Here is a 13661-nt window from a genome sequence, read left to right on the forward strand (position 1 = left end):
TCCATTATCCTCTGCTTTTCGTCACCCTCTGAAAATAACTGTTTTTCAGTGTACTGCAGATTTGCCCGTATACCAACTAGAATAGAAACACTCTGTGGCAGAGTTTCCCAAACTTTTTGAGTCATGGAGCACTTTTCAGGATAGAAATTCATCACGGAGCACGAATTTTCACCTAGCACGCATATACTAAACCAAACGATAGTAGTATTTTTCTTTCCAATCTCTTCATGGAGCACTGGGAGATGTTTCGTGGAGCACCAAGTGCTCCTTGGAGCACAGTTTGGGAACCTGTGCTCTATGGATTGCCTCCAAAGGTGCACTTTCATGAGCAGAAGATACTCGTTCATGTGCAGATAAGGGAGGAGCCCGTGATTTCTGTGGATTTCCCACCCTAGTGACCTCCCACTGTGCTGTACCCCACTATGTTCATCTGACCCCCCCACGAGCAGCTTTCCAGGTGGTTCAGAAGTCAAGGGAATGTAAGGAAGATCCCTTCTGCAAGCAGAACTCCACTTGTGGGTTTTGGGGGCCAAGTCCACATTTTACTTTAGTGAAGTAAATAAGTAATTGATTATCCAAAACACATGGAGAGGATCGATTGAAAACAGTCATCAAGCATAGTCATTTTTAAATTATCAGAAGGATAGAAAATCCAGTACATTGTAACTCCACATGAAGATGCATGATTCTTGAGCTGATTAGTATTCATCAATTGACTTCATGTTGATGTACCCCATGTCTGCCTTGAGGGTGCTTTGTCTAATTAGCTTCACTGGTAATTGAAGTTTAGTTTATTTTTTTAAGAATTAAGAATATTTCCGTGCGGCTGCCACTTTTCAGTTAAGCAGAGCTGGTATAGCTACTGCCTCAGTACACATTTTTGAATAAGACTGCTGCCTAAGGTTTCCCCCCATTTAAATGAGGCCTCAACAGGACAACACAAGGGAGACCTATCAACAGTTGCCTGACTTTTCTCTCTCTTTTACTGCATATTTGATTAAAGTACGGGCAGCATTTCTGTGTGCTTTTAATCATCTTCCCTCTGGCCACTCAAAATGTCTCCTTCTCCAGCTGCTTTCCCATTTGCTCAAAGAAAGAGGAAGAATATTTTTCCCTCTGTGTTTTTTTTGGGGGGAGGCAGCTTGCAAAGTATGATTTTTGTCTTGTTTGTAGGGTTTGTAGGCCAGGTGAAAAATGTTCTGTCCATTTAAGGGAGGAGGAGGAAGAGAAGCAGCAGAAAAAGAGTTGGTTTTTATATGCCGACTTTCTCTACCACTTAAGGGAGACTCAAACCGGCTTACAATCACCTTCCCTTCCCCTCCCACAACAGGCACCCTGTGAGGTAGGTGAGGCTGAGTGAGCTCAAAGAGAGCTGTGACTAGCCCAAGGTTACCCAGCTGGCTTTGTGTGTAGGAGTGGGGAAACAACTCCAGTTCACCAGATTAGCCACCGCCGCTCATGTGGAGGAGTGGGGAATCAAACCCGGTTCTCCACTGCTCCAAACCACCGCTCTTAACCACTACACCACGCCGGCTCTCTATGTGGGAATGGACAGTTGATGAATAATGCCACCCGATAAATGCTGCAGAGAAAACAGATATTTAAGAGACAGTGAGGGGGACGAGTTTGAAAATTGGCAGCCCCACTTTTTGGACTCTGCCTGAGGATCTGGTTATTTGTTTGCATATCTGTAGAGCTGTCTGTAGAAACTGTTTCCATAACTTTCCGTCTTAAGATACAGAAAGTCACAATCCAGCATTGCGTTAGGGATGCTGAAGTGTGTGCTCATGCATGCCTAACTCTGCCTGCCTCCACACAATTCTCATTGCTCTCAGCGCTGCTGCGAACACAGAGGCATGTGCTTTGTGATGGAAATTCCACACTTGGGGAGTTTTCTGCACCCTTTCCTCCAACACCTTGTGAAGATGCAGCCAAAAATAATGGCTGGGAAAGGGGGAGGGAATGGCATCAATGTGGGCAGAAGCTTTGTATGACAGGAACACTTGCAGTACTCCTTCCAGATGGTATGGCCTGCATCCTTTCCAAAGATATCAGAGTAGAGCAGGCTTCGGTAAAAAAATGTACTGAGCAGAAAAGCCTAGAAACGGGGTTGGATCCAGACTAAATTTTCCAGGGGCAGAATGGAACTGTCCTGTCCTCTCACCCCACTGCAACCCACTGATCTCCTTGAAATGCTGTTCCTAGGGGGAAGGGGACCCTGAGCAATGACATGAGTGGGAGACTGCAGCAGGAAAAGGAAATCAATGGAAATTGCTCATTTTGTCTCCCCTCCCCCCCCCCCCCGGTCATGGCTTTGAGTGACAGCAGGCAACAGGATCTTGGGGCGGGGAATTCCCTGCCCCAACCGGGGTCTTGGCAGTCCAGACCAAATGCATATGGGGATTGGCCCTACCACTTAGAACTCCGTTTGCCTGCACTCTGATCGCAGGACAGAGCCATGGTAAGCCCTTATATTGGACTATGTTTGGTAGCAGGAATTCATAACTGTGAAGTCTGAACATTTTAACATCTTTGTTTTAATATAGTTCATACTACTGGAAGGTTTGCGTTAATGAAAACAGCTTTTGCCTTCTCTTTTTCAACTTGTCACTGTGGTGAATACAACTTGAGAACCCCAGAAACAATTATTTCTCATTCCTTTGGGAGTTGCTCAAGAGAAGAAGGAGAGTTGGGTTTTATATGCCGGCTTTCTCTACCACTTAAGGGAGAATCAAACCGGCTTACAATCACCTTCCCCTCCCCCACAACAGACACCCTGTGAGGTAGGCGGGACTGAGAGACTGTGAGTAGCCCAAGGTCACCCAGATCAGAGTCCACCGCTCCAAACCGCTGCTCTTAACCACTACACCACGCTGTCTCTCTGAGCAGAGAGGAGGCTTTGGGGGAAAAAATGTACTGAGCAGAAAAGCCTAGAAACGGGGTTGGATCCAAACTAAATTTTCCAGGGGCAGAACGGAACTGTCCTGTCACCCAACTACCAGAGAGGAGTTTAGCTTATCTGTGTGGTGGAGTAGACTTACATTTACTCATTATTAGTGTACATTATTACACACTGGGTGTCACTTCTGCCATGCAAATATCACCTCTGTTCTTGATGGGCACAAACCTGGTTGTTGCTGTGCTGCTGGTGTCTTTCCTCCCCACCATGCTCAGAGAGTGACTGAAAGCTTCCTGTTTTCAGAAGCCTGGGATCAAATGCTAGTTTGTCATGACCTCCAAATGACTTGGCCAACTTTGGGTTGTTGTTTTTCCCTCTCGTAGGCAGTGTTCTAACATTACTAGCCGCCTCTAACATTCCTTGCCAAATAGAAACTAGCACCTGGCTTGTAGAAGAAGGTAGTAACACCCTGATCAGCCACTGCAAACTGGGCAGCAATAGCTAACAGGATTAAAAAACAAAAACGCTACAGTGGCTGTAGAACTTCAGGGTACAGGAACAGTCTGCCTGAGTTGTAAGAACTTGGAATAGTAACAGTGCTACTGTTTTTCAGATCTTTGTCTTTTTTTTTTTTGCTAGTAATGTGTATTTTTCCCCATTCTGTGCCCTTTATTTCAGAAAATCGTCAGAAGAACTGGATATGGATAAAGTGACAGCAGCTATGGTATTAACAAGTTTATCTACCAGTCCTTTGGTTCGCAGCCCTCCTGTCCGACCTAATGGTAAGCGTGCATTTTTAACCACTTGCATTCAAATATCAAAGACTTGTTATGATTAATGCTGCACATACTAAGCATCCCCATCTAAAGAAAGATCCTTTCTGGCGCCAGGATCAACCTAGACAAGACATCATGCCACCTGTCGTTATTGTGATACACATTGCAGTTACACACTGAAACCAGAATGCCCTCATAGGCTGCTTTTCAGTTCCTAAAAAACTTTAGGCAGGGATATTTAATATGTCCTGCATATTTATGCTTCTGTCCTGTTGCGTCGCTTACTCAGTTGGATCTCCACAGAGAACATTATTGGTCCAGAGCAAGCAGGCTTCATTAATGGACGATTAACCATGGATCACTGCATGTTGCTATATCACCTGGCTAAGAAATATATGGCTGTTACAAAAGGGTGCCTATACGTGGCCTTTGTCGAGCTGCAAACAGCCTTCGATTCAGTCCCTAGGAAGTGTCTATGGGAAAAGTTAAGGAGGACCACAATCGACCGGAGACTCTTGTAGCTAATACAAAACTTTATGAATCTTCAGTTGCCCAGGTTTGCCGTAGTTCTGAAGGGCATCTGTCCAATTCCTTCTCTATACAGAGGGGAGTAAGACAGGGATGTCTGCTGGCCCCTGCATTGTTCAGTCTCTATAAACGACATGGCCTTCACACTAACTAACCACCAGTTCCATCCCCCTGTACTGCCACAAACTCCTATCTCACTCCTACTGTATGCTGATGACACACTGCTACTTTTTAGATTCCCCAGTCTGTCTACGTCGACTTCTGAGCTTTTTCGCAGAATACTCCTGCTCAGAGGGCTCGACTATAAACTATAGTATAAATATATCCTGCATAAATAGTTTTTAAAAGTATTTTTTCCAGATCCTAAAAAAAAGTCTGAGGAAAGAAGCATGACATCATGCCATGGCTGGATGATTAAGATTGTGATGGTAACTTTATTTAAATAAGTCAGAGATTTGTAAACGGGATGACAAAATTTTTTTTTACACTTGTCTATTTTTTTACTTCACACTCGACCTCATTCTATCAGCCCTCTTCTTGTTTCTAAATTTTGTTCCTGATTGAATCTCTTCTTTTAAAGGAAAAGGAAGCTGCAAATTCAGAGACTGCAGAAGTGTCCTAAGTGTGACTGCAAATTATGTTTTAATAAAGTGTTGGGTTGTTGTTTTTTGTTTCCCTGCGAACAAACAGAATTTTAAAACTGTGTTCAGCTTAGAAGTTGATACCCCGCCTGCTACACATATTTGGCGTGGAACTAGGGGACTAGAGTATAAGAGTAGGTTTTAAAAATTAATTAAAGAACTGCACTACAAAACAGAAGAATTACAGAATTTCTTCTAATATCTTAGTTTTTGGACATGACCTAAATATTTTGTAGTTGCTACCAGCTAAACTGGTGTATATACAGCCAGGAAACTAACAGTTCAGTTCATGACTTGCACAGACTTAGAAGGGTTTACTCTGCTTAGGGTTGCACTGTGCCTCTAGCTGTGCTTTCATGGTTTTAACATTTATTTATTTTTGTCTTAAGTAGTTTCAGTGGACTTCTCCTAGGTTTCATTGTTAGCTAAAGGTATTTTTCTTTCACCATTAGTAGGTGTTTATAAATGCCCCCCCCCACTGTGCTTGTGATGCAAAGGAGATATCATAAGCTCTGCACCCTGCTAGCAACTTTCCAGAGAATGTCCTCATACCAGAAGTCAAGATTTACAGGAGATATATTTTAAATGCTTACAGTTAAAGCCATCTTTGTGAGTCCATGTAGGCTTGCTTTACATACGATAGCTTTCTGCACAGATATTGCTTCTGTATAGGAAATGTTTCTGTGCAGTCATGTGCAATAAATACACATGCCTGTGTGGTCTACATATAAACACGCTGATTAAGAAGCCATAGCCAGCTACAGCTTACCACCATGTGTACGCAGACAAAAAGTGACACGTGCACATTTTGCATCTGTGTAGGAAATGCTTCATTTTACCCTTATTCATGAGCAGTCTCATTGATTTAGGACTAAGTGTTAAGGCCCAGGCTTTCTTGCTAAAATAAATATGGTTATTGAGATCTGTTGGCTTTATCCAGTACTATTCAATCTGTACATATTTGTTTTGTTTTTTTTAAAAAAAACATTAATCTCTAGAATCCTTAAATGGCTCTTGGAAAGAAGGAGGATTTGTGCCTTCGAGTACCAGCAGCAGCGGCTACTGGAGCTGGAGCGCTCCCAGTGACCAATCCAATCCATCCACCCCATCTCCGCCTCTCTCTGCCGACAGCTTCAAACCTTTTCGATTGCCCTCTCAAACTGATGATGGCATTGATGAGGCTGAAACTAGCAGTCTCCTCTTTGATGAGCCCATTCCGAGAAAAAGGAAGGTGAGCATGTTATCAAGCCTGATTCACAAAAACCATACTGTTTGTTTTCTCTTGTATAATCAGTATTATTGCTGAATATTGGACATGCTTTTATTGCCTGAAAGTCCTTTGCTTCTTCAGTGACAGAATTTACAATTTGGTGATATTCCCTTATATTACAGTGTTAAGCAATGGATACTTGGTGGTCTTGTCCTTAAGATCATGTGACCTTAATTAACCTCCAGGTAGTAGCTGGAGATCTCCTGCTATTACAACTGATCTCCAGCTGATAGAGATCAGATCACCTGGAGAAAATGACCACTTTGACAATTGGACTCTATGGCATTGAAGTCCCTCTCCTCCCCAAACCCTGCCCTCCTCAGGCTCTGCTCCAAAAGCCTCCCACCAGTGGCTAAGAGGGATTTGGCAACCCTACCTTAATTCTAGGACAAGGCTTAGAAACTGGTGTACAAGATGTTTTCGTTGCTCTTCATAATAAAATTGTTTTAAGCCATTCCTCCTTTGGGTTGTGATTATTATTGGACCCTCGACCCAGCTTCATTGTTATACCCAGAAGCCACGACGAGGTACCCTTTGGTTTAATTACATATTTCCAGACTAGCTCAATTTACCCAGCCAGACTTCTCTTGCTCAAAATAAATCTGTTACCTTCTAGTACATAGATGACCAACTAGCAGCATTACCAAACTTTAATTGAGGCATACTGAATAGAGCAGGCCAGAGAAAAGAAAACTTCTTTCAAGATAACAAAGAATCCTGTAGTGCCTTAGATACTAACAAATTGTAAGCCAGTGCCTACTTTGTCAGATGAAAGTAGGTTGTGCTTCATGAAAACTTACTCCATAAAATTACACTTAAACACATGGGGATGCCACATACTTACAAGCATCTCTCCTATGACTAGGTACAGTTGTTAATAACATAAAATATATGTACCCAAAATGCATTTTGGCCATGAGGCCTTCTTCAGTGGTTTAAATTTCTACAATATACATGGTATTTGTTAAAATTACAGTATGCCCGACCAAAGCACTGAACATCCAGATGTAAAAACATTTACATGGAATAGGTAACTCACTTTGTTGTTTTAATTAATCAGAACCATTGGAGACATCCTTTCAGATGGTAGTTATTAGTGGTTCGAATGTCTTTGTAAGACAAGTCAGGATAAAGTATTGCCCAATGGTGTGTATAGCCACATACAGGAAACCAAATGCATACTATTGCAGGGGGGTTGGATGTATTTGTGGGGAGGGTAAGATCTACAGCAGTAGGTGGAATTGATGATGATCCCCCTCCCCCATCTTTGCATTATCGGAAATTTTCTGCAGCATCCAAGCCCTTTATATCAACATAACTTTTAAATTACCCTGAATTTCATCCTTAACTTGGATTTACTTTAGCATCATTATAAGCTGACTACGACCTAGTTAGCAGTTCATAGGAGTCAATTGTGTGAACAAATTAATGTTTATGCTCTTTTGTTGAATTACTCAGAATTCCATGAAGGTGATGTTCAAATGCCTTTGGAAAAATTGTGGAAAGGTACTGGGCACAGCTGTTGGTATTCAAAAACACATCCGGACCATTCACCTTGGGTAAGAAGACTATCATTCTTTTTCACTACCTTATAAGGGTAATTCCACCCAGACTTTCAACCATGTTTATTTGGAAGTAAGTCCCAGTGATGTTGTTGGGATTTACATATAAGTAAGCATGCTTAAGAACAGACTTTTAGTGAAGTATCTCAGTTCCAGATTTTTCCATTTTTATTTCACAAACTTGGTTTTGATAAAACAGTTCTCACATTACATTGGCATATATTTTTCAGTTCCAGAAATTGTTGCCATAACAAAAGGTTCATGTAACTCAAGAGAGTGACATGTCATATGAGGTGGCAACCTATTCTTCATACCTCCATCACCATCACTAATGCCCATGGCACAGCAGATCATAAAAATTGCCACAACTGAAATCTATTGAATGACCATGTCTCGTGCTACACAGATGTGATAGCAACATCTGCATTTTACAGATATCTGCCCTTAAGTAACAAGTCATGGTTAGAGTGTTGAACTAGGGTCTGAGAGATCCATGTTCTTTCATAAGAACATAATATAAGAAAAGCCATGCTGGATCAGACCAAGGCCCATTAAGTCCAGCAGTATGTTCACACAGTGGCCAACCAGGTGCCTCTAGGAATCTCACAAACAAGACAACTGCAGCAGCACCATCCTGCCTGTGTTTCACAGCACCTAAAATAATGGGCATGCTCCTCTGATACTGTAGAGAATAGGTATGCATCATGAGTAGTATTCATCTTGACTAGTAGCCATGGATAGCCCTCTCCTCCATGGACATGTCTACCTCCCTCTTAAAGCCTTCCAAGTTGGCAGTCATCACCACATCCTGGGGCAGGGAGTTCCACAATTTAACTGTGTGTTGTGTGGAAGTCCACTGTGTGATATTGGGCCAGTCACTCTCAACCTAAACTACATCACAGGGTTGTTGTTGTGAGGATTAAATGGAGGAAGGGAGAACAGTGTTGTAAGCTGCTTTGAGTCCCCATGGGGGATTAAAGCAGGGTATAAGTCTCAAAATAGATAAAATAATAAATTATAGTGAGACCCTAGTCTAGACCATGTACCTATATCCTGACATAACAATTGGAACAGTTCAACCTTGTTCTAACAAATTACTCTTGTACAAGTAACTTCTTGGTCTTCACTTGATTTAGGCGAGTAGGAGAATCTGACTACAGTGATGGAGAGGAAGATTTTTACTACACAGAGATACGTCTAAACACTGACTCAGTGGCTGATGGATTAAGTAGTCCGTCTCCCGTCTCCCCATCTCTAGCGTCTCCTCCTTCTTTTCCAACCCAAGATGTGAGCAAAAGTGAATTGTCTTGTGCCAAAATGGACACTAAAGGGATGACCCCTCTGAGCCGTTCAGCTCCCACAAATCTCTACCTCGTTCACACGGATCATGCTTATCAGGTAAAATGGGTGCAAAAGACTTTGACCCACAAGAGGCAAATGTAATCACGTACCGGCATGAATACAGTGCATTAAGTATGTAAGTAAGTAAATATTTTTATTTGTAGATAGCCAAAGGCCATTACAAGGTAAATTAAACTATAAAACAAGAAAATTATACAATAAAGATAAAAGATAAAATACAAAATTATGATAAAATACAATATATCCTAGCTGGCCATCAGTTCTGGCTAGTTACATTCTTTGGCACTGATTTGGCTGTTATCTTTCTAGCTGCTAGAGCGAAAAGTGACAGCCTGTAAGTGATAAATGAGTCAGTATCTGACAATAAAAATACTCATTTATTGGAATCATGCTTCCTCTCCTCCCCTTCCATGTGGAGCGCATTTGAAGAGTTACTAGTTTCAGACATCTTCAGCCTAACTCCAGTGTCTCGCCATGTCTGAATTTGGGCACCTGACAAATAGGAGCAGGTTTCTTTCCACATACTGGGGTTCTAAATTGCCACATAATCCTGGTTTAGAATCCAAGTTTAGTGAAAAGCAACAAACTCCAGTTTGGAGTCCGAATTAACTACAGATACACTAGAGACTTCTGAAACCAGGAAGCCCTCAATCACACTTTGCGTATACAGGGGATGGCGGGAGGGAGCACATGAGCACAAAAAGAAGTAAGACTCATGCCCATCCTGAACTTGTCTGATCATGTGTCGAATTGACATCTCAGTAGAGCCTGAAAACCAAAAAATAAAAATTCAGCCTCTTGAGACCACGTAATCTTCCATATTGCCATAGTTTGCTAGGGAGCTAGAAGCTATGGCAAGAGATCCTTGACTAGATCCTTTGGGGCTTTTTTTGTTGCAGAAACCTTACTGAAAGACTTGAAGAATATAGTACACCCCTTTTCATAAAAGATCTTTGTACTGTTCTTTCTCCCCAAAAAGGCAAAGGGGATTGTATTGTGTTAGTCCTGCACAAGAAAGATATGCACCTGCTAACCATGACGTCTAGACTACCAGGGTGATAAGAGAACAACCGTGGTGATAATAGTTATTTAAATTAATCTCCAGCTTTTCAGTAATTGCATCTGTACTCTGAAAGAGCTCTAGGCTCTGTTCCTTGCTTCTGTTTTTTCTTTTTTCTTTTTCTTACCACCACTCTTTGCCTTGCAGTTTCTGGATAACTTGTAAGGTTATTAGCACAGCTTGAGATCTGAAACTTCTTTTACATGTTTCAGTGTGATTATAGCAACAGATAAGGCAATGTGCTCACTCTTGCTCAATGTGCTTTTCACGTTGCATAATTGTTTCTGGCAGAAAGTAAGAGATAACTATTTTTTCAAGTCTTAATTGTATTACTCTGAAGTGCTGCTTGTTGAGCCATTAAATATACTTTATTGGATCTCCAAGTCTTGGTAAATCCTTTATTTTCCCAAATTATAGAGTCCACAACTTTTTCTCTGCTTTCACTTGGCATCATTAAGTTTATTCCTTGTATTTTGTGGTGAAAGCTAGAACACTAGTTAAGAATAATCTCTTTCTGATCTTGATGCTATTTCATCATATTTGAGTACAAAATATTTAATTTGTAGAAGAGAGTTGTTCCTTCTTAATTTATTTGCTTTTTTTTTAAAACAGGCAACACCTCCGGTGAACATTCCAGGGTCAACCAAGTTCACGCCCAATGGAAATAGCTTTAGCATCTCTTGGCAGTCACCCCCAGTTACCTTTACTGGTGTCCCAGTAAGTAGAAGACCTGAAAATAAGCGGTGGGAAGTTTTCTGTATAGAGTGGTACATGCCTGGTAGCATTTGCTATAATCCATTGCCTATTTGCTATAATCCATTGCCTATTTGATTACCTCTTGCAATAAGAGCCACTATTTCACCACCTAATCTCAATTGTTCTGTGTAGCTTTGGTCGAGTGTTACTGGCATAAATAAGAGGCTAGTGGGAGTATTTCATAAAGGGTTAAATACGCAGTTGGATAGGTTTTGACTGATGGAGTAAACAAGCTGGTAGTTGAACAAAAACTATTACGTTTGGGATCTCACCCTGGATGCCTCTGGTAATATCATAGAATCATAGTGTTGGAAGGGACCACCAGGGTCATCTAGTCAAACCCCTTCACATCTAGTCCAACCCCCTGCACAATATCTAGCATCGAAAATGTTTCCCTGTGTCAGCAAACTCTTGTTTAAGTAATGCTGTCTTTTATCTGAAAGATATGATGGTTATTAGGTCTTCTGCCAAGCTTCTTTTATGCCTCTTTTGTTTGCCATTTTTTTCTTGCAAGTAATGTCCAATACTAGTCACTCCCCACAAATGAATGACATTCAGATTTTTACTGAAATAATTGTTTTAGTGTTAAAATGACCACCATGTGAATACAATCCTCCTTTCTGTCAAAGCCTTTAACCTGAGGCTACACATCTAGAGTGTTCCATTTCTCACAAATGCATGCTGGTTATACAAAAACTCTGCTTTCTGACAATGGGAATTAGACACTGATAAGGTATTGCCTGCTCCTTCTGTCTTCCCCAAGTGAACCACAAAAGCCTCTTACTGTCAACCTTTGGCATGTCTGGGAGGTTTTTTTGTAGAAGTCTGTGGTCTCCTGCAGAGCTGATAAAAAATGAAAGCAGCTGAATCAATTACATTGCATTCTGCCAATGAATATTTATTAAATTCCATCAAGGAACAGCTAGCGGTGGAAAGGCGTCACGCTGGCAGCAATTTGAATGAGAGTGTCTTAACAGAGCATGCTGTGCATCAAATACTCCCAAAATTTGATTTCATGACAATACAGTTGATCTAGAGTAATTATAAAGGTGGTTTGTTCTCTGTGGCACTACAGAAAATTGGCACAAGCAGCACGAGGAATCCAAGGATCTCATTAGTCACTCTGTAAACCAGATACCTAAGGTGACTGGATTACGTTTATAGGTAGTCAGTGTTCCACATGCAGTGACGGAAATCTTTTGTACATAGTAACTGCCCGTTCCCAATAGAATTAAAAGAAATCAGATAATTGTCTGGCAAGCTAGAAAGGAATCAGTGATTTAAAAAAACAACTTTGAATTTTAAAATTATAATGAACTGCTGTGTGCATAAATTGATTTTGTTTCAAGAACCGATAAGCCTGGATGCACATCTCAGTATTCATAACATTCTAAGATGCACCGTTCGATGTGCTCAAGGGAGTCCGTGAATGATTGCTTAAAAATACTTATGAAATGATAATTGCAGGGTTTTTGCGAGTGTGCCATTCAACTGGATTCAGTGGCGTGTTTACATAGTAAAATGCTTTTGGTCATGAATAGTTTGTATATCTTTGCCCTATAAACCATTGCGAACCATAGTTTGGTCATAGAGTGCAGGGTAAATGTAAGCCATTGTCAAATGGTTCAGATGTAATTGCAAACTAAGGTTTGCCTCAAAGCAGGAAGTGGGAGGGAGAATAGTCGTGCAAGAGGATGGTAGGGAGGGGAGAGCATGCAAAACCAGGACACACTCATTCACGTAGCACCGAACCATGGTTTGGCTTCACGTCTGATCCAAGTCTACATCTATTCGCGCCATTGCAGAAGGAAGCTATATTGCCACTGGGTTGCCTTAAAGTTTGCTGTCCCTGATTAAAGAAGTAAAGTACTTCTCCTGCCCCCCTCAATACACACATATGTATCAGCACGATCTGTACAAAAGAAGTCTTTGTAACCACTGTTGCTGGGTTTTCAAACTTATTTACCATTATGATCACTAGAAACTTACTTTTTAAAACAAAAACATGAATTTCTTGAGAGAAGGCATCAGATTCTGCAATAAATGATGTGCAAATTCAGTGCAGTCCCAATGTGAACGGTGAGGTTCCATTGGGAACAAGAAAGAAAAATACTCCTCTCAGTAAGTTGTCCTTACATGAAGTGTCCTGACTAGTCTTGACAGTGTAGATTGTGTCTTTCGTGCCACGATAGTGGAAGTGGTAGAGATCGAATTGGGATAGGAATGGATTGCAGGGGTTGAATACACAGGAGAATCCATTCAGTTTGTCTCTAAAAAACAGCTGCTGCTGATTAACATAATTGCTGCCTGATATCTGGGTCTGGTTCACAAACCACCATAGAGGGGCTGTGGTCTAGCGGTAGAGCACATTCTTTGCATGTAGACCATCCCAGATTCTGTCCCTGGCATCGTAAAAGATCTAAGGTGTTTCAAAAAACCCTTTTCCCATCTAAGGTCCTGAAGATCCGCTGCCAGTCAGAGTAGGTGGTATTGTGTAGGTGGCCATTCGCTATTATGAGGCAGCTTTATATGCATATTTATACATACAGGCAAAAATCATTGAAGAGAGCACCTGTGTTTTCTACCAAAAATAACAATTGAGGATCTCTGGTGGGATTTTCAAGAGGAGAGCTGTGTCTGTATACATCAGATGCCCCCACCCCCAATACACACGACCATCTTCTAATATAAAGCACAAAGCAGTGAAACAATTGAGCTTCTCATTTCATTGTTGTTTGGTCTACAGATCAATATGAATAATTTTAGTCTAGAAGCTAACAAATTGTTTGTTGCAGACCATCCCAGGC

General features: G+C 41.3%; 1 protein-coding gene across 1 annotated transcript in view; it reads left to right on the top strand.

Annotated features, from left to right (window-relative positions):
- ZNF704 (zinc finger protein 704) overlaps window positions 1-13661 on the top strand; it is a 32944-nt gene that overhangs the window by 12913 nt on the left and 6370 nt on the right. The window contains exons 2-6 of the mRNA XM_056854714.1: window positions 3578-3681; window positions 5843-6075; window positions 7573-7673; window positions 8813-9074; window positions 10711-10815. Coding sequence (XP_056710692.1) covers window positions 3578-3681; window positions 5843-6075; window positions 7573-7673; window positions 8813-9074; window positions 10711-10815 — 805 coding nt within the window. The remainder of the gene's footprint in view (window positions 1-3577; window positions 3682-5842; window positions 6076-7572; window positions 7674-8812; window positions 9075-10710; window positions 10816-13661) is intronic.

This window comes from Euleptes europaea, chromosome 8 (assembly GCF_029931775.1).
Source record: "Euleptes europaea isolate rEulEur1 chromosome 8, rEulEur1.hap1, whole genome shotgun sequence".
Classification (NCBI taxonomy): domain Eukaryota; kingdom Metazoa; phylum Chordata; class Lepidosauria; order Squamata; family Sphaerodactylidae; genus Euleptes; species Euleptes europaea.